General features: G+C 37.9%; 2 protein-coding genes across 3 annotated transcripts; both read left to right on the forward strand.

The window, feature by feature from the left end:
• The first annotated feature begins 782 nt into the window (after positions 1 to 782).
• Positions 783 to 20,188, forward strand: LOC112156630 (NACHT, LRR and PYD domains-containing protein 12). Its single transcript, XM_036214574.1, has 19 exons — positions 783 to 838; positions 922 to 1,026; positions 1,295 to 1,411; positions 1,922 to 1,965; positions 2,108 to 3,893; positions 5,052 to 5,228; positions 5,971 to 6,144; positions 6,392 to 6,565; positions 7,490 to 7,627; positions 9,374 to 9,553; positions 10,836 to 11,009; positions 11,603 to 11,776; positions 14,343 to 14,516; positions 15,401 to 15,574; positions 16,155 to 16,328; positions 16,980 to 17,153; positions 18,019 to 18,195; positions 18,595 to 18,768; positions 18,946 to 20,188. Exons 2-19 carry the CDS (start codon positions 1,022 to 1,024, stop codon positions 18,968 to 18,970), a joined length of 4,215 nt encoding a protein of 1,404 aa, XP_036070467.1. The 5' UTR covers positions 783 to 838; positions 922 to 1,021; the 3' UTR covers positions 18,971 to 20,188.
• Positions 20,189 to 20,195: 7 nt separating this feature from the next.
• On the forward strand, positions 20,196 to 26,168 carry LOC112156789 (oocyte zinc finger protein XlCOF6.1). 2 transcript variants are annotated; one of them, XM_024289153.2, is made up of 3 exons: positions 20,196 to 20,673; positions 21,062 to 21,190; positions 23,948 to 26,168. In XM_024289153.2, the coding sequence occupies exons 2-3, from the start codon at positions 21,172 to 21,174 to the stop codon at positions 25,294 to 25,296; spliced, it is 1,368 nt and encodes a 455-aa protein (XP_024144921.1). In that variant the 5' UTR covers positions 20,196 to 20,673; positions 21,062 to 21,171; the 3' UTR covers positions 25,297 to 26,168. The 2 variants fall into 2 exon arrangements, with proteins under 2 accessions (XP_024144921.1, XP_024144922.1); XM_024289154.2 differs by lacking the exon at positions 20,196 to 20,673 and having other exon boundaries at positions 20,711 to 21,186.
• Positions 26,169 to 27,613: the final 1,445 nt, after the last annotated feature.

Consider the following 27,613-nt stretch of genomic DNA (forward strand, 5'->3'; position numbering starts at 1 on the left):
AAAAAATTTGTCACAGAAGAATGCGAATCAGAACTTAAACAAGTCATTTCAACCAGAAAATATTACATTAAACAGATCAATTTAGTTTCTGACTGCACGATGTTGACTTTTTCAACCGATATCTGATATTTTCCAGCCTCTTGCAGCCAATACAGATAATCAACCAATTTTTTTTACTGCCTGAGAAAAAATATTTGCAAGTACAAAGTAAGAGTGCATGGTTCTTAGGTATTCCAACAAATTCCAACAAAACTAAAATAAAATAAATAAAAAAATACATTTAAAAGAGCACAAGGGCACTTTTTGATATGAGCCAAAAACGGCAGGGGCTCATATGAAAAAGGGTCCTATGTGTGCACGTGCCTGATCAAAAGTCTTTAGAGTTCTGCTTATCTTGTTAATGTGTTTTGTGCACACAATTTACACTTCCGAGTGAACACTTGATACATTTAAAATTTTTATCATGGAGTGTTTGCTGCTGCAGCTCCATGTCTCCATCTGGTGGAGTGAGAGCAGAAGTGCAGCAGCTGATGTTCAGCAGCTGATGTTCAGCAGCTTCCTCTGCCTCCCACTGCTGTCTGACTGCATTCACCTGAACCTGAGAGGAAACACAAGAGAAGAGTCCATCAGTGGAGGTGCAGCTGATCTGTTAGTGAAGGAGGATCAGAGCTGATGATGAGTGTTTCCTCTGCAGATGAAGGTAGAAGGTGTGTGTGAGCTGATCCAGTGGATCCAGTGAGTCCAGCAGCATGGATCAGTGTGAGGACACACAGGAGGGAGCCCCTCCCTCTAAAAGCACTCTGTGTGGGGAAGATGAGAGCCAGAGCAAAGCTCAGAGGTGAGATGAACATCTCTAACTGTCCATGACTCTTCTCCATGTCAGAGCTCAGCACTCACATCAACAACCTTCATTCTTCACAGGAACAAACCTGGACCTGGATATGAACCCAGCTGTGTGTCCTTCAGGAGTGACAACTCAGAAGATTATTTAAAAAAATACAAAGACAGTCGTTTAAGAGTGATGGAGTAAGTGTTTGTTAAATACATATCATGGATTTAACAGATGAACAGTAACCAATGAATTGGAAGCTTATTCACACATTTAAAACAACTGCATAGTAATAAGGTGGTGTTTTGACAAACCGTCTCACTTTAGAACAGTCAGTTCCTGATCTGAGTTCAAATGTTTAACATGGAGGATTATCTGCTTAACCTTCAAAGCAGAATATATATATATATATATATATATATATATATATATATATATAAAATAAAACGAATGTTTCTCCATCAGGATCCAAGAAATACTGAGAACTAGACCAGGATGTGGACTCACCTGTGAGTCTTTCAAGACTGACCAGTCAATGGATTTTGATATTCGCTTCAAAGACATCAGTTCAGTAGAGGAACAGTAAGTATTTTTAAGAATAAAAAGAGGCTGGATAATAGTTCAGGTGATCAATAGTTTTCAGCTGATTGACTTGAAGACTGGTTCAGTTCTTGATCTTTATGATCAGTCTTGGAGCATCATGTGTGATGAGATCTTTTCAGTTGAATTTTCTGAGAGTCTCTCTGAGACCAGAGATATTGGAGCAGAAAACATGTTGACTGACACAATCACACCATTGCAAAATCAAGAGAGCACTATAGGAGGTGTCATAAACATGTTTACCATACAGTGGTAACACCAGAGAAGCTGGGAATGACAGGGAGGGGCTTCTTCTTTTGATTTTCGACTGTTTACTTGCCAATGAATGAAAGACTTGGAGTGATGTTATTCCGTGTGGACACAAACTGCAAATATTAATTTCTCCTAAGTTGGATTTTGATCTAAAGAAGCTAGGATTATCTGATCCAGAATTAGTCTGCTAATTTCCACTCACTGCCTTTGTTCAGTAATGTTTTTTTTTGGTGTTGACAGAAAGAAGAAAAGAGTCCCACTATTACTAGAAAGACCCAGAACTGGTGAGCTTTGGTAGAGATATCAAAAATTAACTTAGACATCTATTTGATGATGAGCTATTCTGAAAACTTCTTCAGGTGTTGTGTTGAACAATCATAAAAAACATTTTTTTTTCTCCACCCTTAGTCTTATTTGCTCTTTCAGCAGATGTTAGTCCACAGGAGCTTCTTGTTCAACATCAGACCAGTCTGAGGAGGAGAAATAAAAATGTGGCTGAAGGAACTGAAGAAGCAGAAATCTTCTTCAACAGGATCTACACTGAGCTCTACATCACAGAGGGACTGAGAAAAGACATTCACACCCAACATGAGGGAACACAGTTGGAGAAAACTTCCACGACCAACAAACTCCACAACATTGTAATCAAGAACCCAGACATCTTCAAAGTCTTACCTGACCAACACAGATCCATCAGAGTGGTTCTGACCAGTGGAGTTGCTGGAGCTGGTAAAAGCTTCTCAGTGCAGAAGTTTACTCTGGACTGGGCCGAGGGCTTGGAGAACCAAGACATCAGTGCTGTGGTTCCTCTTTCCTTCAGGGAGATGAACTTGATCAGAGATGAGCAGCACAGTCTTCTCACTCTGATCCAGCTTTTCCATCCAACACTCCAGAAGATCCCAGCAGAACAGCTGTCTGTCTGTAAACTTCTGTTCATCTTTGATGGTCTGGATGAAAGCAGACTTTCTCTGGACTTCAACAACAGTCAGGTGGTGTCTGATGTAACACAGAAGTCCTCAGTCAGCGTGCTGCTCACTAACCTCATCCAGGGACATTTACTTCCCTCAGCTCTGGTCTGGATCACTTCCAGACCTGGAACAGCCAATCAGATCCCTCGTTCACGTGTGGACAGACTGACAGAAGTACGAGGCTTCAATGATGCTCAGAAGGAGGAGTACTTCAGGAGGAGATTCCCAGATGAAGAGCTGTCCAGCAGAATCATCTCCCACATCAAAGGCTCCATGTCCCTCTATATCATGTGTGAAGTTCCAGTCTTCTGCTGGATCACTGCTGTGGTTCTGAAGAACATGCTGACCACAGATCAGAGAGAAGAGCTGCCCACCACCCTGACTGACATGTACTCACACTTCCTGATGGTTCAGACAAAGAGGAAGAAGAACAAGTACCAACAGGATCATGAGACGAGTCCACAAGAGCTGACAGAGACTGACAGGGAAGTTCTTTTGAAGCTGGGGAGGCTGGCATTTGAACATCTGGAGAAAGGAAACATCATGTTCTACCAAGAAGACCTGCAGCAGTGTGGTCTGGATATCACTGAGGCCTCAGTGTACTCTGGAGTTTGTACTGAGATCTTCAGAAAAGAGTGTGAGATCTTCCAGAAACCGGTCTACAGCTTTGTTCATCTGAGTGTTCAGGAGTTTCTGGCTGCAGTCTATATGTTTAACAGTTATTCAAATAGTAAGGAAAAGGTCATTGAGGACTTCCTGAAGTTTGACATGAAGAGCCCGTCCCTGGATGAGTTTTTGAGGCTGGTCATGGAAGAATCACTTCAAAGTAAAACTGGACACCTGGACCTGTTTGTCCGCTTCCTTCATGGCCTTTCAATTGACTCCAACCGGAGACTTTTAGGAGGCCTGCTGGGTCAAATAGAGAATAATCCAGGAGCAATCCAGAGAGCCATAAACAACCTGAAGATGACCAGCAGTAAACAAGTCTCTCCAGACAGAAGTATCAACATCTATCACTGTCTGATGGAGATGAAGGACCTCTCAGTTCATCAGGAGATTCAAGAGTTCCTAAATTCTGAGAACAAGTCTGATAAGAGACTCTCAGAGGTCCACTGCTCAGCTCTGGCCTACATGCTGCAGATTTCAGAGGAGGTTTTAGACAAGCTGGACCTGAGCCAGTACAACGCATCAGATGAGGGTAAACGGAGACTGATCCCAGGTGTGAGGAACTGCAGAAAATTCATGTGAGTCCAGAAGTAAATGGCATAATGAATCAGATCAGTATTCATCTTCCAGTCTTTTTCCAAGTCTAAAACAGACCTCCACCTGTTTGTTCCAAATTCTGATATCCTCTCAAGTTTTATTTCATTTTTAATTCTGAAACCAAAAACAATGATGAAAATAGTTAATTAAGAATCTGTCTAAGGGGGAAGATGTCTTAAGAGCCTAGAAAAGGAAATCAAAGGTGGCTTCTAAAAAAGCTATTGCAATCAATATATGAAAATTCTACAAACCTTCATGATTCTGTGAGCAAGGTAGCTTTATTTTGGAGAATTAGTTTTCGTTTACTTTAGTAATGAAGTATTTGGTTGATGTTTATATTAGTTCATGATGAAATCAGATTACAAAGATTAATAGTACATCAAACAACAGAAATAACAAATAAATAGAAAAGCAGAGCTTTTTTTTTTTTACAAATGCCATGTTCTCAACTAATGTGCAAAAAAGGATCAAAATCCAATAATAAGTCTTTTTTTTTACTTACAGACTATCACTTGCAGAATGAAAAGATGACTTGATTTACACAATATCCTTCTTCCCAAAGAAACATTTTGTATAACATGCATTACTGTGCAAATTGTATTCAGCTATGAAAAAATGTTGAAAGCACAAAAGGCTTCCACAAATATAAATACTTATTATTTTTCATTTTATTATTTTTTAATTGCTTGTATTGTCCTATTTGGTTTTGTGGTTTTGCTAAATGAAAATACACAAGAAAAATCTGAATCAAATCAATATTTGGTGTTATTACTTTTTGCCCTCAAACCATTGACTGTATATATTCACTGGACATATCAACCCTTACCCTCTCAAGTTCCAAATAAGTAGTACCCGCTGGTTTCAAGAAGCCAAAATTCCATCAACTTCTATTAATAAATAGACAGTTACTGCTCAGTTCAACCAATAATCCTTCTTGCTCATTCAAAGTGCAAGAGTGTATTGACAACAGGCCACCTGTAACCTCCTGATGACTCATGTGAGGCCATAAAGTCATGTAGCACCAGGAGCGCGGTCCTAGCACTTCTCACATGAATGCAAGGAACCCAAGGGACCGGGAACTCTAGCAGTCAAGAGGGAGGAAATAGTACACTTGTTTCAGTCTTTGTTTCTCATTACAGACTTGGAGAATCGTGTGGACTCTCAGAGTCTGACTATGAAGTTGTGAACTCCGCTCTGAAGTCCAACCCATCCCATCTCACAGAACTAGACCTGAGCTATAACCACCTACAAGATTCATCCATTAAGGGTCTGTGTTCTGGACTGGAGAACCCAAACTGTAGAGTGAAAACTCTGAGGTCAGAAGATCTACTTGTGCTGTACCTCACTAAAACTGAAAGATGAGGGTTCAAAATTTTCAGGATTTTCCAAAGATTTCACATTTTTGATTCTTTGAAAAGCTTACTATGGAGAAAAATTATTTCTTGAGTTTCTGATTGATCTATGAGTTTAAAGTATCATAATACAAACTGGAACTCAAACTAGTCATCAAGACTAGTCATCCTGATTAAGCCAGCCTGAAAACACACAAAGGCTACATTCAAATCAGACAAATCAGAGTATGTAAACATGCATGTGCATACAAAAACAGCCACAAATGTGAGCACAGACAAAAAAGAAAAAAAAAGAAAGAATGAGAGTTTTGGTAATGAAAGAATCGAGTAAGTCGGTAGAGGGATATCTGCAGCTGTCATAGAGGAGTCACATGCTCCTCAGTCAGGACATGGATTCTCTTCCATCTGTATCATTCTGATACAAGGACAGCAGTTAATGAAAGCTTCTGAAGCAGATGTCAGTTTGGAGCTTTTACGTACATCATCTAGATTAGAGTCTTTTCAAGTTAGCAAATAATTTCCAACAGAGTAGTTGCGTTCCCAAGAATCCACTTCCCAGTCCACTTCCCTGACAGCAGAACCATTAGAACTCTGCAGTCTATTATCAGACAGATTCATACACATAAATGCTCAAATGCACATTGGTAACCTGAACACACCTGATTGACTTCACCCTGTTCACCCACACTTTTCTGTCTGCTTTCAGGTTGAAGGTCTGCAGTTTGTCCGAAGTCAGCTGTAAATCTCTGGGCTCAGCTCTGAAGAACAACCCGTCCACTCTGACAGAACTTGACCTGAGCCACAACAACCTGCAAGATTCAGGGTTTCTTCATCTGCAGGGTTTCCTGGAGAGTCCAGATTGCAAACTACAGACTCTAAGGTCAGTAAAGAAGCTGAACTGCATGAATAATGAAAACTTTCTAATGTTTGATATGAAGATTTATGTGTCATTTCAAGCCATCCAATAAAATGTGAGTACAAGCTCTGCTTCACCTTAATACCTGTTCCAACAAGGTCAAGGAAAATCAAAACTACAGATTAAGAATAATTTGGAAGGAAGATTTTGAACTAAATGATGAAAAATATAAAAAACTTTGTCTTTAAACTCATATTTTTTTCTGATTCAGGCTGAAAAACTGCAATTTGTCAGAGACTAGCTGTGAAGCTCTGGTCACAGCTCTGAAGTCCAACCCAAACCACCTGACAGAATTAGATCTGAGAGACAACAACCTGCAGGATACAAATGATCAGGAGCTCCAGGATCTGTTGGAGAGTCCAGAATGCAGACTGCAGACTCTAAGGTCAGATTTCTTTTCGTCTTGGAAATTTTCTCTTTTTATGACCAACTGAGGCACAGTAATTTTCAGTTACCAAGCAAATTTGTTTGTATGCACAAATACTCAATACAAATTTCAAACAGATTTGGTCTGGGGGAAATTACACTACTCACAATATGTCTATTTGTCCCCAAGTCATTTCAAGTTCATCATTCAAACAGCCATGAACGCACAACATTGCCTAATAATATGCAACATCACATGGCCATGGCGCGGCCTCAGGTTGATAGTAGGCTCTCAGATGGTGAACAGTGCATGCCACCTGCATCCATGCACTGTGAGATCTGCTGTTGAGATCTCACAGAACAGGTGAGAGTGGTGAGGTAGCTAAGTTCAGTCCTTTTTGCTAATACATAGATTTCAAACCAGAGTGGAAATTTCGATATCTGTGGGTCAGTACCAATCTGAGATCGATACTATCTCAGCGATCATTTCAGTGTGGGCTCCATATGGTTTACCTTTGGGAAGAATTGGTGGGCCCAAGCTGGTTTTGTCAGCGGATCCTATGGTGGCCCCCACCTGTGTTTACCTACATTCATTTTTACAACCTGCTGGTAGAAGTATGTGAACCCTTTGGAATTACTTGGTTTTATGCATAAACTAAAAGCACGATTGTGTTCAATAAAAATATAAAAAACATATTTTAGCGTGATTTAAGCTGGTAAAGTTTTTCTCCGTTGTTGTGATTTAGATTGAGATAAAAAAGCACATCATGTGTCCATTTCGCAAAGAGTTTTAGGGACTCAAAAAGGGTTCACATATTTTCTCTTGCAATTCTAGTTTTCGCTGGGTGGCAGTAGTTCATCCAAATTCCACCTTGAGGTGTGAGCGGGACCGTTGATGTGGTGTCAACCTTCACATAATTCCGTCTTAATGTTTGTCAAACAGGATCAAAGGACAGCTGGTAACTGGACCTGGATCTGAACCCAGCAATGTGTCCATCAGTAAATGGGAGAAAGCTCTTGTCAGGAGAAAGTCAAAAGGGGACATTCCTGAATTCAAAGACAGCAGTTCAGTCGAGGAACAGTAAGTATTTGTCAGAGTTGCAGAGATGTTGGAGAAGAAAACATGTTGACTGATGAGTGATGCTACGTTCGCACTGTTGCAGATTCAAGAAACCCTATATATATATATATATATATATATATATATATATATATATATATATATATATATATATATATATATATATATATGTGTGTGTGTGTGTGTGTATATGTGTGTGTTAAGGGTGTTTGGGAGGTATCATGAAATACTGCATTATATCATTTGGGGATACTTGTATTGATTTGAAATAAGGACAATAATGACAATTTTTATTTATATTAAATATTTTGCTGTGGAAATCAGACAATGCTGACAATACCTTTAGGAAATGTTTCTCAATTTATCAAAATGAAAGTATTTTGAGTTTGTGGGTAAAAGCAACTTATACATGAGATCCAGTTGCTGTGCCTAATGTAGTAACTATTAAATAAAATATTATTACTATTATATTACAAGGAAATGCATATTAATATTGAGGTATAGTTTTTTTAAGCCATACCCTTTAAAAAAGTTTTAAAAAAAATATTCTGGTTTTGTCTTGGGACATATATCGATCTATATATATATATATATATATATATATATATATATATATATATATATATATATATATATATATATATGTATATATATAGAAAGGGAGAGAGGAAGGGAAGAAGATAGGAAGATTCAAAACTAAGCGATGAAAAAAATGTAAAAATCTTTGTGTTTAAACTCAACTATTTTTTCCTGATTCATGCTAAAACACTGCAATTTGTCAGACTATAATTGTGAAGCTCTGGTCTGTGGCTGGAGATTTTTTTTTTTACCTGACCAACTGAAGGTCAGCAATGTGCAGCACCAGTTGGCCATAGCGCACCCTCAGTTTCATAGCAGGCAGTCAGATGTTGCAAATCAACTTGGTGTGTCTCAAGTGTTATCAGAGGACTTTCATCAGGACAGAGAACTGTTGCAAGAGAGTCCACTGACACCAAGACACCGCTGTGAGAATTAGCAGTGGGCAGAAGACCATGTGACCTGGGCAATGCAGCTGTGTGTCGCCGCCCAGTTTTCGATAAGTGTTGGGTCACCATGCACAGAAATCACGGTCATCAGAAGGTGAGAAAAGGGATATGGCGAGGTCAACATGGTCCCCAGGGTTCACTTTGGTGGAGGAGGTGCACTAATGTGGCTCAGTCACTACATGTTCTTACATCAGAGACCTCAGAGATGTCACAGAACCCACCAGCATCCCCCAATTCCACCAGCACACTGCCAGTTTTCTCTTCATTGGCAATAGTGCTCCACCAAATCCTGCCAAAATGTCGCAGCCTGACTTCAGGAAGTCAGAATACTTCAAATGGTATGGTCAGCAAGGTACCCTGACCTGAACCCCATTGAGCACATCTGGGATCAGCTGAAACAGAGACTGGATAATTGTATCATATTCCCTTGTGACCGGGCAGAACTGCTGATTAAAAAGTTTGTGAGAGTGGAACACATTGTGTCAAAACTTGTTCCACACTAGTGGGGAGCATGAAATATTGTCATCATTGTGGCAAATGGTTTTGATGGGCTCTGATCTACATTTTTAATTAATTCATCTGAATGGCAATACCATAATTTCACACCTTTAAGAGACATGCAGTTCATTTTAACAATACAATGAGTTCCAGTCAGTGTTTGTTGATTTTAAAGATTAAAAATGTTTTTTCTTTTTTTTTTGTCTGATACACTTATATTCAGCTGTAGTTCGCCTGAAAGAAGTAAGCCTCCCCAGTTATTCCATCATCCTTTACATCAGCCCCCCACAACTCTAAGCAATCTGACAGAACTGGACCTCAGTTTCAACAACCTTGAGGATTTTGGATTTCTTCATCTTTGTGGAATTCTGGAGAGTCCAGATTGCAGACTACAGACTCTGAGGTGAGTAAATAAGCTGCCTATAGCATAGCTTTTGTGGGCATCCTATGGAAACTTGCTTGTCACCAGCACATCCCGTGCATGCAACGTTTTCATGCAGTCAATAACATGCCAAAACTTCAACCTCACCAACAACTATCCTGTGGTTTACATTATCCTTAGAAATACTTCACAAAGACCATTCCACACCCACGACAATGGTATGTTCCTTTTTCATGGTGTCCCTTGAGGGGTCCGTGTGAGGTTCAAGAGAACTGCAAGACACACAGGCACTCCCTTTAAGATGTGCTTGCCCCTGTATACAACCCTAGAGGGGTTGTCAGCTCTAGAAGTAGAGCATGTAACAGGGTTGTCAGAAGTTTAGCTCCATTATGACAAACATTTCCTCCAAATGACAGAGCATCAATGACAATATTGGGCTGCTGATGGAAAGAGGAAATCTATTTTTTTCTGAAGTTCCTCACATGAAGTCTTTTACACTGAAAGAGCTGACAGCAGAATACGAGTGCTCAAACAGCTTTCAGAGAACACTGAAACTGACCGTCTTCACAGGATTACATAGGTAAAATTATGGATGAGTATAAAGCTGTATTTGTATAAAGGCCAGCAGCAAATTTGAGGTTCTGAGTGAAGAAGGTAACTGACTTCTTGCTCAAAGAATTCACTAGATTTGAGTAGGTTTGTTTTCAGAAGAGCCCACTACACAGTCGGCACTGACAGCAGAACCATCATAACTCTGCAGTCTAACTGTTATTAGACACATTCATACACAAAGAGGCAGAGCTGCACATTTAAGTCCCACTCCAATCCAATTTTGATCTATTTTAAAGGTGTTCCCAGTGTTTTTTATTATTATTATGATACAGTTTTTAAGAAAAAAAAGTCATGCTGTTTTCGAGAACATAGTTTGTGCAGGGTGGCACTAGTTTATCAAAATTCCCCTTTGAATTGTGAGCGGGACCGTTGATGGGGTTAAACCTTCCCATAATCCCTTTGTTTACATTCTCTTCTGCTAGCTTACATCCCATCACGCCCCAACAAGCTAAAATTAGCAATGCAACAAAAATGAAAAGCAATCTCAGATTTGTCAAGCCAAGTCCCAGCTCAGATGAGGAAAACAAAAGTGCACATAGATCTTTTTGTATGCAATCATACATGAGAAAAATTCTACAAGAAAATGTTGGAAACACCAATAACACACATTTCTTTGGAGTGGGTCTTAAAACATCTTAAAACCCTCTATCCTTTTCACACTAATCACACACACTTTTCTATTTGTTTTCAGGTTGGAGAACTGTAGATTGACAGCGATCAGCTGTGAAGCTCTGGGATCAGCGTTGAAGTCGAACCCATTCAATGTGAGACAACTGGACCTGAGCCTTAACGACCTGCAGGATTCAGGATTTCTTCATCTGTGTGGTTTTCTGGAGAGTCCAGACTGCAGACTTAAGACTCTGAGGTGAGTAAATAAGCTGAATTCTCTGAAGGATCGGAACAACATATTAGGTGAAGAACTTTATTATGTTTTACTCGTAGATCTTCCAATAAAAATGTGTCATTTTACTTCTCCAAAGCTGGTTCACAGCTTTGAGTCAGCATAGCTGTCTAATTAATTTCTCTAAAAGCTTTATTTTTTTTCAAAAAAGATCAAGAGTTTAAAAAAAAAAATCCACACCGCCTGATGCCACCTCCTGTTGTGGCTCTTCTTTATGTCCTAGTTCTGAGTTAAAAAGATCAACTTAAAGGAAATCTGGAAATGACAGATAGAAGACAAAAGGTCGACCACGGAGGTACTGGGTCTCGCCCCATGTAAAAATTGAGAAACTGTGTCCAAGACCCACCATCTCTACTGCAGTCTTTGACTCCCATTCATTTTTAATGGAGGAGATATTGGGTCGCGGTCAGATTTTTTTCGCCACCAGAGGGCGCCAAACTTGCCAGTTATGACCCAACTTCTCCGTATTGACTTTAAATGCCAATTTTCGCCTTATAGACCCTAACTGATCTGACTCACTTCAAACCATTCAAACACACTTTTTTGTTTGCTTTTAGGTTGGAGGACTGCAGTTTGTCAGAGATCACCTGTGAAGCTCTGGGCTCAGCGCTGATGTCCAACCCGTCCAATCTAACAGAATTGGACCTGAGCCAGAACAACATGCAAGATTCTGGGTTTCTTCATCTCTGTGGATTCATGGGGAGTCTATACTGTAGACTGCAGACTCTGGGGTCAGTATTCAAACTGAACTTTGTGATGGATGAGATGAATATTTTAGGTGAAGAACTTTTTGATGTTGCATTGTAAGACTTTCTGAAAATGTGTCATTTCACTCCTGCAATGCTGGTTCACAGCTTGGGGTCAGTGCCAAAATAATGCAAAATGAATTTCTAAATTAGCTTTACTTTACCTCATCACTTTTTTCTACAGCGTCAAGTAAAACAGGAAGAGGAGTCAGGAGAGAAAATCTTCTACACGGCTCCTCTTTACTTTCTGCTTTTACCTCACAATAGAGCAACTGTCAGGAAATCTGAAAATGACCAAAAAAGTGTTTCTTAAACTCATGCAGATCTTTGCAGGATTTTGTCTCTAGAGTCTAGACGATCTTCACATGTTGTTTTAAAAGTAAAATATTGAGAAATTTTCAAAGCAATAAAGAAAGAAACACTCAAGTCGAGTGTTGAAAAGGGGACCCCGGTCGTGTGGTCAGTCCGACTGGGGTGGAACATCATTCAAATAGTAACAAGTGAGGATCAAAGTGGGTTTGGTCTCTAATTTTGGTCTACAGACCCTGAAAATCTGGACCTTAGAATCTCTTTAACTAGATCATGAGTTTTATACAGTAGTTGCCAAGAAAAATTATTACTACTTGTGGTAGCCAAGTGTTCATAGCAAAAAGTTTATTTTTGAACTTTCGACGTTGACTCATTTTATCATTGTGAATCAGTAACTTTCAGAGCACTACAACGGAACTTGATCTGGGTTTAGACCAGGGACCTCAAGCTGGCAGCTCCTAGGGGCCATTTGCAGCCCCCAAGTCGATATTTTGCGGTCCCCACCTTAATAGGAAATTTTAATGTTAGTGTAGCCTGTGAGTTTTGTATTAATGGCAATTTTACAATGTTGTGTGCATAGACGTATATTATCATTGGACGTTGATGTCACCCATAGAAAATGCCTTACCTACGGCTGAGCTGTTTAGTGTTCCTACAGTCAATGATTGTGTGTGGGAGTGGACAAATCGACCAATAAGGGTGGGGCATTTGGTTTTTGGAGGTGGGGGTATTCATTGGATGAAAGCAGGGAAATATTTAGGGCTGGAAACCTGACTCCCCTTCCCCCCGTTTAACATGGGCACAGATAGAGGTTACAATGCACTATGCATTCTGATTGTAGCCTTAATTTCAGATTTAGTAGATCTGATTCACACTGCAGACCACATTTATGAGTTCCTTACTTTTGCAATACCTCAAGTATGTGTTAGAAGTCTGTTAGTTTGTTCTGACAAAAGCATTTGTGTTGTGATATAATGTTTTAATTAATCAAAAAAAGATTCCCAAAAACCCAATTTGTAGGTCAACAATAAGAAACTTCCAGTTTGCTCTTTTAAATGCTTATTCAGCATCTACTGAGTATGGTAGTTTTCCTGCTTTTTATAGTGGCAAAGTAGGTTCTGTTTGCAAATCTGCAGGCAAAATCATTTGAGTGTCGGTCTCTGGTAAATCCAGTTTGATCAAAGTAAATTATGTGAGAATTTGTTGTTTTTGTTGTTGTTGGAACTGTAGCTTAAGGTAATTTTGGGATCTTTCTTTTGTTTAATTAATGCAGGGTTGCAGTGATTGGTTTTCCTTAATAAGTGTAGCTATTTTACGAAAAGAAATTGTGCCAGTTGTTCCAAGAATTTATTATAAAACTTAGAAGGAAAGCCACCAGGTCCTGAATCATTGTTTTTAGGCACAGGCAACAGATCCTCATGTAGTTCAGACAATGAGATTGGTTAGTCTAAATTTTCAACTTGGTGATCATTTAACTATTGAAGGTTTAAATTATTGATGATTATGTGGATGCTTTGATCACTTCATCTGTGATGAGCATAAAAATATTGAGTCATTGTTCAAATATTTAAATATGTTAAATATTTAATTTAATTTACAGAATAATAAATATTTAAGACTACAAGACAGTGTGATGTGAACTTGAGAGAAGAAAATGACTCAAGCCCCAAGCATTGCAGTGACCTGGATCATTCATGTACTTCTTTAAAATATTTTCGGCTGGACACCTGCATTGGTTTTCAGCTGTATATAGTCTATCATGTTCTGTTTCAAATACAAGATTTGAGTTTCCTCATATTTATGTTGGAGTCGAAGTGAACCAACAGAGAAGTGAAGAATTTTTGACAGGAGGAGTCAATATTTTGTCACTGTACATAAATTATTGTTCTGAGCTGATATGTTAATGATTACATATTTGCTTTCTCAGTTAGTACAGTTTGTTAAAGGTTTCTAAGGTATTAAGCATTTAAGTTTCTACCATCAAGCTCAGTCTTTCAGAGATTTACCATCAAGGATTTTTAAAGCAATGCTACTATTACTCAAATACATTTTTAAATACTCAACCAACCAGAAAATGGGAGCAAAGTCAAAGGATTTGTCAGGATAAGAGGACAAAAAATAAATAAATAAATAAAATGAAACGGCAAAGAAACACTTGTGATGACTGACTGTTATCAGACATATTCATTCACACGCGATCTACTGTACTTCACTCTGTTTACACACACTTTTCTGCTTTTAGGTTGAAGTACTGCAGTTTGTCAAAGATCAGCTGTGCTGCTATGGAATCGGCTCTAAAACCCAACCCAGCCAATCTGACAGAACTCAACATGAGCTTCAACAAGCTCCAGGATTCAGGACTTCTTCATCTGTGTGGTTTTCTGGAGAGTCCAAACTGCAGACTGCAGATTCTGAGGTCAGTAAATTCCCAAAAAGAGGAGAAAACTAATCAGTTTAAGAACATCACTCATGTTTTAGAAGATTTTTCTATGTGACCTTTCACTGCAACTAACATTCATCACATTTTTTCAACATTTGTTTTGCTTAAACATTGATGAAAAGAGAAAAGGCGAGAAAACACACAAACATGAGGTGGATTAAATGGGTTTTCAAAGATAGAAATGGTGGTATTCATGACAGACGGCTGCTTTTCTCTCAGTTTATTTCACGTTGGAAAATCAGAAGGAAACCCAGATGCAGGAAAGAATCACCAGCACATGAAAGGAATAGTTCAAGGGCTTTAATTTTCATTAGCCATGTAACACACCTCACAAGACCAACATAACAGGCCTGGAAATAAAACAAGCCAACACTGAGGGCTGCAGCAGAGGTCCTTAAATACACAAAGCCTGATGACTGACGTGCAGACAGCTGTGACTGCTTAGGAGGATCCACAGGAGAATGGGCAGAGTCACAGCAGCCTGCACGGATCAAAAAGAACGTAACTGAACCAGAACATAACAATTTAGTCTGCTAACATGAACTTTGTGCTACTCAACTTTTTCAAAAATCAACGCAGTAATGTTGTCTTAATGTCTGCTCTCTGTGGAGGCTAAATATATAGCATTATAACAGGACTGTTTAATGTTCTTTGTCACATATCTGATCAAAATTAAAGTCTGTTTGAAAAAGGTAAGTTGTCATCTTGAGATATAGATATTGCAAATACTGATCCCATAAACATTAGAACTTCACTGTCTGTATTTCATTATTCAAATTCATACACAGAGACGCTGAGCTGAACATTGAACCCACCCCTTCCACATCACACCGTTCACACACTTTTCTGTCTGCTTTCAGGTTGGTGAGCTGTCAATTGTCAAAGAGCAGCTGTCTAGTTCTTGGCTCTGTTTTGAAGTCCAACCCATCCAATCTGACAGAACTAGACCTGAGCCTTAACAACCTGCAGGATTCAGGATTTCTTCATCTGTGTGGTTTTCTAGAGAGTCCAGACTGCAGACTTCAGACTCTGAGGTCAGTAAAAAAAAAGGGAACTTTTTGAGGGATGAGGAAAAATATCTTCACCAGGATTTCCTGGGTGTTCCACAAGCTATATATAAATATAATATAAATGAAAAAAAAATGAACAAACCTGTCCCGGACACACAGGTGGTGTATGTCACAAGTATTTACAACTTCTGTTACTCTAACAAATACTTCACACTTACCACATGCACAACAATTGTACGTTCTATTTTCATGGTGTCTCTTGAGGTGGCTGTAGGAGTCTCAATGGAAGTCCCTGACACACCTGTGCTCTCCTTCAAATTCAGCTGCTCCTCTTCATGAGCCTCCATGGGCCCAGAAAACCCCAAAACTCACAGACAAGAGGCAAATCAGTGAAAAAAGACAAGTTTCGGTGAAGAAAACAGAAATGAAAGCCTTGATTACATTTCATGTTGGAGTTAGCTGAAGTTCTGACAGCAGAACCATCAAAACTTTGTACTCTGACTATAATCAGACAGATTCATACACAAAGAGGCTGAGCTGCACATGACTGAATGCATCTGTCCACCTCACTCCATTTACACAGTCTTTCTCTGTTTTCTTCTAGGTTGGAGAACTGCAGTTTGTCAAAGATCAGCTGTGAAGCTCTGAGCTCAGCTCTACAGTCCAACCCGTCCTTTCTGGAAGAATTGGACTTGAGTCTCAACAACCTGCAAGATTCAGGATTTCTTCATCTGTGTGATTTTCTGGAGAGCCCAGACTGCAGACTGCAGACTCTGAGGTCAGTGAAATAAGTTGAACTCCCTGAAGAATGAGAAGAAAGTAGAAGGTGATGCTTCAATGGAAAGTTTCTTGAAAGCATGTCAATTCAGTGCTGCAAAGCCAGATCACAGTATGCCAATAGTTGTTGTTGACAAAGAGACCAAAGACAGCTGCAAACAAAGTATTTTTTTCGCTCACACAAACAGTGGAGTCTCAAGTCAATCTGAGGTACAGGAGACTTCTTTCAATGTGTCTTAAAGTCCGACTCGTTAAAGGTTGTGAGTTTGCACTTACATACAAAAACAGACATGAGTGTGAGAGCAGATAAGAAAGGAAAACCCGAGAAAGAAGCAAATGGCATCAATGAGTCACACACACTCTTCAGTCAGGACATGGATTCTTCTCCGTGCTTTGTATTGAGACTAGGACAGCAGTTCATGAAAACCTCTTGTCCATCTGGACCTGCAGCCCCACTGATTTATGATGGAAACATCCTGAGAGCCTCATAGAGAAAGTTTTGTGTCAGTTTGGAGCTCTCGTAAAAGTCAAGAAATCCTTTCTCACAGAAAACTCCACTTCATAGTCAGAAATGACAACATCAGAACTATGCAGTCTGAATACAGGCGATCCACTTCACACCACTCACACACACTTGTCTTTCTATCATCAGGTCAAGAAATTGCCGTTTGTCAGAGATTAGCTGTGAAGCACTGGCCTCAGCACTGAAGTCCAACCCATCCAACCTGACAGAACTGGACCTGGGGCTCAACAACCTATATGATTCAGGATTTGTTTTCCTATGTGGTTTTCTGGAGAGTCCAGACTGCAGACTCCAGACTCTGAGGTCAGACCCCATGTTTCAGTTGTGTTCAGTTTAACATGATGACAAAGTTGTGTTGACACTCAACTACAGACATGAGGTTGATTTTATCCTACTGCATACTGACCATTTTCATGCTTGTTTTTGACACATTTCACTCTGGAACACAATCTAATATTTAATGTTACTTTACCTCTTCCTCCTCATTACCATTGTCAATCTGTTTTTCACAAATGTCTAAAGAAGCTACATCTTCTTTATCCTCTTCACTGCAGTTATAAGGAAAGCTCCTTTGTAGATTAGACTGATCTCATATGGATGAAGGTTTGTGTTTTCTGGAAGTTCAGGCTCATTCCAATAATGGCAAGAGCAGAGAGCCCACATACATCATCAAAGCTCCCAGCAGCCCCTAGCTCTTCATTCAGAGCATAAGTCATTGATCAGAGATCAGTGTCCAACATTTGCTGCTTTTTCTTTTCCCTGCTTTGATCTGTTGGAGCTGAACGTCTCTGGGCTGCAGCAGAGAAGGACTAAAAGATCATCTCCTGAAGACTTTCCAGCATCAAGGTGCTGAAATTCTACCATGATTCAGTGCTGTTTGTAGAAGAGCTGAGCAGAACGAGGACGTTGACTTTCTCTGCTGTTTGTGCAGAAACCTGAGTTGGTTTAGATTGATGTTTGACTTTCACACATCTAGACTTCTTTCGTAAAGCAGCTGAATGTTCTCCTGAATGTTCCTGGCTGTTCAACTTCTCTGCTCTGCTTTTGTTGCTTCATATGTTTGGTCTTTTTTCACATTGTCTGAGCCTCTTTTTGAAACTCTTTAGAAAATCTGAAAGATGAAAACCATGAACTTTTTCTTTTAATTCAACTCTTTTTTTATTTTCAGATTGGAGTTCTGCAGTTTGTCAGAGATCAGTTGTACTGCTCTGGTCTTAGCTCTGAAGTCTAAATCGCCCAACCTGACAGAACTGGATCTGAGCAGGAACAGAAATGTGCATGACCAAGGAGTTCTTCATCTGTGTGGTTTTCTGGAAAGTCCTTCCTGCAAACTGCTGACTTTGAGGTCAGTTTTCTGTTCTTTTTTTGGAGATCTTCTATGTTTCATGAAATATTGAAGCTCACTTTTGTTCAACACAGACTTGAATCATTTTCAAAGGAGACATGGTCAGACATAGGGGGTACCAAATCTGTTCTTATTGAACCCCATTCACACCATGTTCATATTAATCTCTCTTAGGGCCTACATTATTCTACCCAACAGATGCCTATGCACTTTGAGCCAACATTGATATCAGTTTGGGCCCACACACGTATGTTCACTGGGGGATTACTTACTTGTTCATTTGGGCCCTCATGAGTACAAAGCCTTCTGTTGTTGCCATACTTTTGTCAGATAGTTTGGTTCTGTTAAGAAGAACAGAGCAATACTTTATTTTGAAACTGTATATTTTTCCTGATTTAGGTTGAGATACTGCAGTTTGTCAGGGGTCAGTTGCACTGCACTGGTCTCAGCTCTGAAATCAAACCCATCCCACCTGACAGAACTGGACCTGAGGAACAACAGTCTGCGGGATTCAGATGTTCAGCAGCTCCAGGCTCTGGTGGAGAGTTCAGACTGCAAACTGCAGATTCTGAGGTCAGTAGAAGATTGGAACAAGTCCAGCTGCTTCAAAATGTGTTGTCCAAAAGTTAGTCTAAGAGTAGTGAAGTAAAACATCTTGTCAAGGTGCAGCTTCTCAGCATATTCTTGAATGCTTGGTGTGTCTATTCTGCTGCATTCTCTTTAGTCATAATGGTTTGTATGTTCCTCCAGGTGGAGCATAAAGGAAAAGCGGTAGGTGGTCTGCAGAGACGTTGTGACTGGATGGTGGAGAGCAGAGTGATGGAGGAATCAAAGGAAGAGGAGATGAGTGTCAAAGCTGCAGGATGAACTGATCTGTGATCAGCTCCGTCTCTGTCAGAATCAAGTGTACAGTTATTATGCTGCAGCCTCCCGAGTGGACTGATGGAGAACTGCACTTCATCTTCTCATTCTAACTTGGATGGTTGGAAAGTCTTCTGTTTCTCTTCTCTCTAGTTTTGAGAGCTTCTCTTAACTTTGTTCTTATGATCTTGCTGTTGTTGCTGAAGTCATCCTTCCTGTCAGCTGACATCTGTGTGTCTCTCTATATTTTCATACTGTGAGCATTTATGCACTTAAGTCAGTTGATCAAACAAACCAGCAAATATTGATCAATCATTGATCAGCTTTCTCCTCGTCTGTCTTGTGACTGTTCCTTCAAATGATTTGTCTTGGTGATTCTCTCATCATCACATTGATGAAGATCTGCCATGGTTCCGATTTGTTTGTAGAAGAGCTGAGCAGACAAAGTGTTTTTTTGTCTGGTGTTTGTGCGGAAACATGAGTTGGATTCAGATGTTCAGCAGCTCCAGGATCTGGAGGGAGAAAAGACATGCAGACAAACAGAAACAAGATGGTTAAAAACAAATTGGACAGAAGGAAGTCTACCAAAATGTAAATAATCCCCGCTCACTATTTTTTTTTATCCATCATTGTGGAATATCTGTTATTTTTATTTATTTAAAAATGATATATTTGTCATATTTTTTTTAAATGGATGTGAGTGTCAAGAGAAAAGATTCCATGAAGCGTAGAAGCAGCAGAATCATAGTGTGATGTTTCAATCGAACATTTAAGTTTAAGCCCACTTGTACATTAAAACTATCACAATTTTTTGGCAGTGTATGTTTTTAGTCAAGAAAAACATGGATGTTAAAAGTACCTTCATGGATCATGCTAATTTTTTTTCTATTTTGTTTTAGATTATCAGACTTAAATTATTTATTTCTCTAGAATACCATACGTTATAGCAAAAATGTTTTAAAATTTTTTGTAATCTTGTTTTCAAAATGTGGAGATGTTTTATGTATCTTTTTTGGTGTAAATTATCAACAATAAATAAGGTCACAATAAAATGCAATTGCAAATTGCAAAATGCATTGTCATTTGAATTATGACACCAAAAACCCATTACAATTTACAATGCCACTGACTTTGTTTTTTTATATATTTTATTTTTTAAATTCTCATATTAAGTTGTAATTTTTCATACTGAATTGTAAATTGCAAAATGCATTTTTAATAGCATAATGAATTTGCAAATGGAATTGTCAATTAAGAAATGCATAATGTTTTGAATTATGCCTTTAAAAAGACTTCCATAATCGTCAAACTGGTTTTCCTTATTAAATTATTATTTTATTAACGTGTTGTAACATGTAGTACTTAAAATCAAAAAGCATAATAAAACTTTGGTCATTATTTCTTTCTTAGGTATTACATGTTTTTATCTTCAGGAGCAAAAGCATTGTGGGCGCACTTAGACCCATTCAAGATGGCGGCTCTTAGATACGTCAAGCGACATTTCCATAAGATGTTTACCTAACTTGTGTCTGTTAAAGTAGACCCATTCAATATGGCGGCGACAGAAAACGGTCGTGTGTTTCTTTTAAATGTTAACGCAAACTTTACTATTTACTGGTAAAAATTATATTGAAAATTTGTAGATTTTTATAAACAATCTAGTTCTAGCTCTAGTTTAGCGTTTTTTGTTTAAGTTTATATTAATGAACTTATCAGCGTGACCCGGAAGTTAAGCGATCGATGTATGCTAGCAGCGTTAGCTTGTGTATAGATGACAGCGGTGTTTCGTATGGCATTAGTGAGGTTCTTTAAGACACATTGATATGTTGTTCAATTCAAAATAATCATGTTTTGCAAAAAGGACGTCGTAAATGAGTGAATACGTGTTGAACGTAAAGACAACGAGGCTGTGATTGAGAGACTAGCAGATGATCGGAGCTGCTGCTGTTCAGAGGACAGCGGTGTTTGTGTGAGTTTGAGCTGAAGATTTTTTTTGCCGCTGCAGGAACCATGTCTTCAGAACCTCAGAGAGAGCAACTTTTTGCTGCTGAAGAAATCTGCAGACTCTGAAGGAACCATCGTCCAGTGCGAGCAGGAGCTCTGCTGGATATCGCCATGAAACCACAGCCTGTAGGTATGTTCATTTGTACCCAGTGGCGGTTCTACTGAAAACTGAATTACTCCCCGGGCGAGACCCCATGATTTCAAAAAAATTAAATTACTATACAGATCTCTACTTCAGAGAAGAAACATCAGTCATGGTTACTGTCTTCAATCCAATGATTGGCACATTTTAGTTATGACTAGTAATAACATCCAAAGTCTACCAGCCATATTAGATTTCTACTAACCAAACATCTGTCTAATGAAAAAGGTGGAATGTTTATCAAAACCATTATTCTCTTGATTTGGAAAGTTTCAGTTCATAATTATTCTCTCGCTAAAACAAAACATTAAAAATAATTGAAACTGTAGTCTTATGTTAGGCTTATAATATAACATGACATAAATGTGTTGTTATTTTAAAGAAACTACTGTCTTTTCTCTGAACCTTTTGATTAAGACATTCATTACTTTAAAGCATCAAGTTTTCATCAAAGCCCTAAAGTTTATTTCTAGTCATATGGTCATTTTTTAAAAATATCTTGACCACATTTTAAGAAATTGACTTTGTTCAAATCACAAATGTTTTGTTTTCAATCACAGAAGAGTAAGGAGTAAAACTAGTGAAGAACAATAAAATAATTATTTTAAAGTTGTTGGGGTTTTTTTTAATGTCATGCATAAAAATATGCTTATCTAAAAATATATGCAACATTTTTGCATAATTGTGTCCAATCTTACAGATCAGTATTGTAGTTGTGAGTCACAATGAAATGGAACACCAAATGAGCGTGTTTGTTGAGGTCAGTGTGAACAAATGCTACAAAATTCCCAGCTCACCCAAATGCAGCAATAGTGAACTCTTAATGCAAGCACATAATTTCTTCACATCTGTCCGACCCCTACTCAGCCGACAGGGGCGCCTGCACCAGCAGAGGGCGCCAATTCGTTGGTTTCAGGCCGTTCAGAACACAACAGGTAGTAGAAACCATAGCTGCGCAGATTTTTATTTTTCTCCCAGCGCTGAGCTTCCGTCCCCTTTGAATCAGCGCCCCAAGCAGCTGCCCGTATTGCCTGCGCCTAAAACCGCTGCTGTTTGTACCTCAGAGATAAAGCCTTCATCTTCCAGAACATTCGGATCCAAGTGAAAGTGGGATTAGTTTGGATATTCGACAGACATTTGCTCTGTTCATATTTAGGGACAGTCAACAAATGTCAGAATTTTTCTTCAGTAGCTCTTAAATTGTTGAACCAAATCCCTTTAGAATAATAAAATTAAGAAGTAGTTTAGATTAGCTTTCAAGGCTTTTTCTAATTTTAGTCAATTTTTAGTGTAAATTTTCGCATTTTTCTACAAGATTATTATTATTATCGAATATTCATGATTCACAAACTTAATTAGTTATTCTTTATGTAAATGTTTGGTAACGATTTTGAAAAATATATAAATGTTTAAATTCACATACATGAAATGAAACTTGAAATAATTAGTGAAGTCAAATTCGTTAGTTATTATTTATGACAAACTAACCTGAAAAGCAGATGTTAGATATCTGCCAATAAATTGTCTTGAAACATCTGAGTTTAAAATGAACCATAGATTTCTCCACACTGTATTGTGCATTGATTTGGTCATTTTTTTCTTATTGCATAGAAGTTTTAGGGAATCATAAACCAACATTACATTCACTTTCTAGATTTCGAAAAAGAGCAATCAAAATTATTCACAAAATAAGCTACTTTGCTCACACGAGCAACTTTTTAAACAATCAGAACTCAAACTTTAGGATTTGGTAGAATGCTATGCAGCTCAAATAATATTAAAAGCAGGAAGCAACTTATTACCAAAATATAAAGGAAGTTATTTATCCAAAAAGGGGAAAAATACCATTTCAAGGAAAAAGATAAATGTATTATACACAAAGCATGCACAAACAAGAAATACGTTTGTTTCCATTTGTGGTAAAACAGAACCAATTTACACTTTACACTGAAATATTCTTGTTAAGCTAAGAAAAATGTAAGTGTCTGAAGCTTTCCGCAATCCTAATATAAAACTTAGTTATTGTCAGCATCCAATTTTCTGTTTTTTAGGTTTCAAAATCTCAAAATTTCTATTTCAAACATGAAAATGTGAAACTTTTGGCCCCGTTCTGGCACATGGGGGCGGGGCTAACACGAGGAATTTTCAAATTCAAAACAGAAAAAAAGAGTTAAAAATGAACAAAAGATTTGAAACTGAAACAAATTTTTGAATCTTAAAAACTAAAAATTAAAGCTGAAAATAATTACGTTTATATTAGAATTGCAGAAAGTTTCAGACACCTACATTTTTTAGCTTACCAATCTTTCACCTTGAATGTTTCAAGTTGTTTTATTTGGGGTTCACATCCTTATGGCCCAGATTTGGCTCCATACGGGTGCTGCTAATGAAGTCATTAGCTAATGGTGTGATGCTGAGGAGAAGCTAGGATTCAGCAGACACGTCATCAGTAATTGACAATTTCTAACCTGCCTTTTTCTCCTAAAGATCTGCAATCATTCATTTCTATAATCTCTTTGTGAAAACTAAAGAGTTTCTTTGAACAGATGTTTGACTCACTAATGACAAAAATACCAATATCACCTGTTACTTTTTTAATTTTAAATTAAAACTTTTAAGTCTGGTGTTTTTTTAATTAAAATGTAGGGCTTCTAACTGAGGTTATTTAGGTTCTTATTAGTACTTGACAAAACAGTGTGTCCTTCAAAACAAATTAAAGCGCTTCTTCATGTGTTTGTGTTCCAGGAGTCCTGCCCCAGATTTATCTGAGTAAAGAAGGGGGCCTCTGTAACCAGAAAAGAGAACCCAGTGTGGACCAAGAGGAACCAGAACTTTTACAGGTTAAAGAGGAGCAGGAAGAATCAGAACCTCCACAAGTTAAAGAGAAACTTGAAGAACCAGAACTTTTACAGATGAAACAGGAATGGAAAGAACAAGAACCTCCACAGATTAAAGGGGAACATGAGGAATCAGAACCACCTCAGGTTAAAGAGGAGCAAGAAGGGCTCTGCATCAGTCAGGATATAGTGCAGCTTGTTGTGAAGGAGGAGACTGATACCTCAATGGCAATTCCTACTTGTGAGGAAAATGATCAGAGTATAGCAGATCTAGGCAATCGGCAGAGCTTTACTGTAATTGAGAGTCAGGATGAAGAAGGAAACCGACATGAAGAATCAACTACAGATGAAGAGAACGATCCACAGAACAGTGATCAAAGGGAAAGAAAAGATGGAAGAAATGTGGACAGCACCTACATGTCAGAAAGTCAGTGTGACTCTGATGTCAGAAAAAAACCCAAGAAAGTTTCTTTGTTTAAGAAGTGCAAACAATTCCCCCAAGAAAAGAGACATTTCTCGATAAAGTCAGATAAAAATACAAGAATTCCACAGAATTTGTCAGCCCACACGAGGACAGAGTCTGATGAAAGGCTTTATGTCTGTGAAGAGTGTGGTAAAAGTTTTCCTTACTGGTCTCACATAAGAATTCACATGAGAACCCATACAGGAGACAAGCCTTTTTCTTGTAAAGAATGTGATAAAAGTTTTTGTGAGAGCTCCAGTCTCAAAAGACACATGAGAAGTCACACAGGAGAGAAGCCTTTTTCTTGTAAGGAATGTGAATTAAGCTTTAGTCAAATATATAATCTCAAAATGCATATGAGAACTCATACAGGGAAGAAACCCTTTACTTGCATAGAATGCGATAAAAGTTTTAGCCAAAAATCAAATCTCAAAAAACACCTGAGGCTTCACTCAGGAGAGAGGCTTTTTTCATGTGAAGAATGTGATACAAGTTTCTATGAAAAATCTCATCTCAAAAGACACATGTTAATTCATACAGGAGAAAAGCCTTTTTCTTGTCTACAGTGTGATGCGAGTTTTACTCTAATATCTCAACTCAAATTACACATGAGAACTCACACAGGAGAAAAGCCTTTTTCGTGTAAAAATTGTGATAAAAGTTTTAGTCAAATATCTAATCTCAAAAGACACGAGAGAACTCATACAGGAGAAAAGCCCTTCTCTTGCAAGGAATGTAATAAAAGTTTTAGTCAAATATCTCATCTTAAAACACATATGGGAACTCACAGATGAGCTTTTTTCTTGTAAATAATAAAAACAAATAATTTTGTGAAAATTCTACACTTAGAAAACACAGGGAAATATTGCTGATCTTTTTTTCTAAGAGAAAAAAAAACTGGAATTTAAAATTGAAGTATTAAAGATTTATTATGATTCCACTTTACAGGTTAAAAATCCCCACATTTCTGTCAGAAAATTAGAGTATTAAAAATAAACTTTGTTTTTAAATCCTTGGGTCCGATCTTAACACACTGTTAACTTATACAAAACAATTGCAAAATGTTTTCCTAGCCTTTTCATAGTCTGTCAGTCTGAGTCAATACAACACAATAGATTCTAAAGCACTTCATACTGTTGATATCTATCAACTTATGTCCAGAGACAACAGACTCAACAATTAGGATGACATGATGTTGCTTGTCAAAGTAACGCTAGGTTTTATTTCATATACACAAAGACACATGGCACTTTGATGCAATAATTCAATTAGAAAGAAGTACTATCTGCACAGAAACAGTTTTATTAAGTCTAGCATGTGTGTTGGAAACATTATTTTTCTTTATCTTTATCATATATCTTTGAAAGATTCTAATTTTCTATGACACCAATTTGATTTTTTAACATTCATAAGACACAATCATCAAAATCAATTGTTTGAATGATTGAAACATTCAATGTATGCATAATAATTCTAAACTTAGAGCTTCATTATTTGAATTAACAAAAACTATCATTTTTTGGGGATGTACCTGTAAATAGAAATGTACTGTTTTAAATTTTAACAGTTACAACTGTAACTCTTGAACAGCTTTCACCAGATTAAAGGTACCGTTACTTTTTTGTAAAGGCCTTTTTCATTCGTTTCATAAATAAATATTGTTGAACAACTTGTCAAAAGCAATGTCTATATTTTGTTGATTTTTGTTGAGTATTTTTTTGTATTATTTTGCTTAGTTGGCCATTGTGGTTGTAGTTTATGCTTAGGTGGTGTGTTTCCTTGACATCGTTAGAAATACTCATCAATAACTTTATAGGTACACCTTGCTAGTACTGGGTTGGACCCCCTTTTGAGATCTGGTGACTGTGGAGGCCATTTGAGTCCAGTTGTCATGTTCAAGAAACCAGTCCGAGATGATTCCAGCTTTATGATATGGCGTCTTGTGCTGCTGGAAGTAGCCATCAGAAGATGGTACTCTGCCCATAAAGTGATGGACATTGTCAGCAACAATATACAGGTAGGCTGTGAGATTTAGTTTAAAAAAAAGTTGTCCGATTCACTTAAAAATCTGCTTTTCATCATAGATCTGTATTTGAGCACTTAAATACATTCATTCATCTTCTTGGCCACTTTGTCCTTTTTTGGGCCTAAACTGGCTACAGATGGGTGAAGGCAGGGTTCACCCTGGACAAGTTGCTAGTCTGTCGCAGGGCCTAAACCACAAATCCATCCATACATACATACATACATACATACATACATACATACATACATACATACATACATACATACATACATACATACATATATATATATATATATATATATACACAGTATATTAGTATTTGTAGCTTTTTGCTTGAAAAGTAGCTCGCATGATGAAAAATTGTGGGGACCCCTGATGTGGGTAACTACACTATATCTTAGATAATGTAATTTCTTTATTTTTATCAGATTCGTAACAACACACAAAGGAATTTAGGTATTTGGTAGGATGTAGAACTTAAAATTTCTCAATTTGTAGATGATGACACTTTTTAAAAGAAATATCAAAGAAATCCTGGGGGTCTGTCTATCGTATCTAAAAAATGCAAGTATTTCTGGGTTAAAACTTAATTTTAAAATTGTGCAATTTTAACTTTAAAAAAAAAAACTATAGCCAGTGAATTTTGTGGTATTCCTGTAAAATATTACATGTCAAGGTGTTAAAGCATATTAAAGCAATGTGAATAAATGGCTGATAATCCTGCCCTTGGTATTTAGACTGTTAAAAACAAGTTCAATGGCTGGTTAACAAGAGACACATAAATATAAGGTAGGGTACTGTTAAGCAAAGCAAAGGGGGATGTCTAGAGTCTCTTACGATTTTTCGTCACGAGATATCTTCAAAACTAGACCAAGGTGAAGTTAGTTGGATATTGGATATTCGACAGACATTCGCTCTGGGCGTAGTTAGGGACCGTCAACAAATTAAAGTTTTACCATCAGAAAATAAAGGTTTTTCTTCAACAGCTTCAATGTTTTTATACTTAAATGGTCCCAATCACTCTAGAATAATAAAGTTATCTCTGACCTATTGGGGTCAGCAATTTAGATTGACCTTTGATGCTT

The sequence above is a fragment of the Oryzias melastigma genome, linkage group LG2 (genome assembly GCF_002922805.2).
Source record: "Oryzias melastigma strain HK-1 linkage group LG2, ASM292280v2, whole genome shotgun sequence".
NCBI lineage: Eukaryota > Metazoa > Chordata > Actinopteri > Beloniformes > Adrianichthyidae > Oryzias > Oryzias melastigma.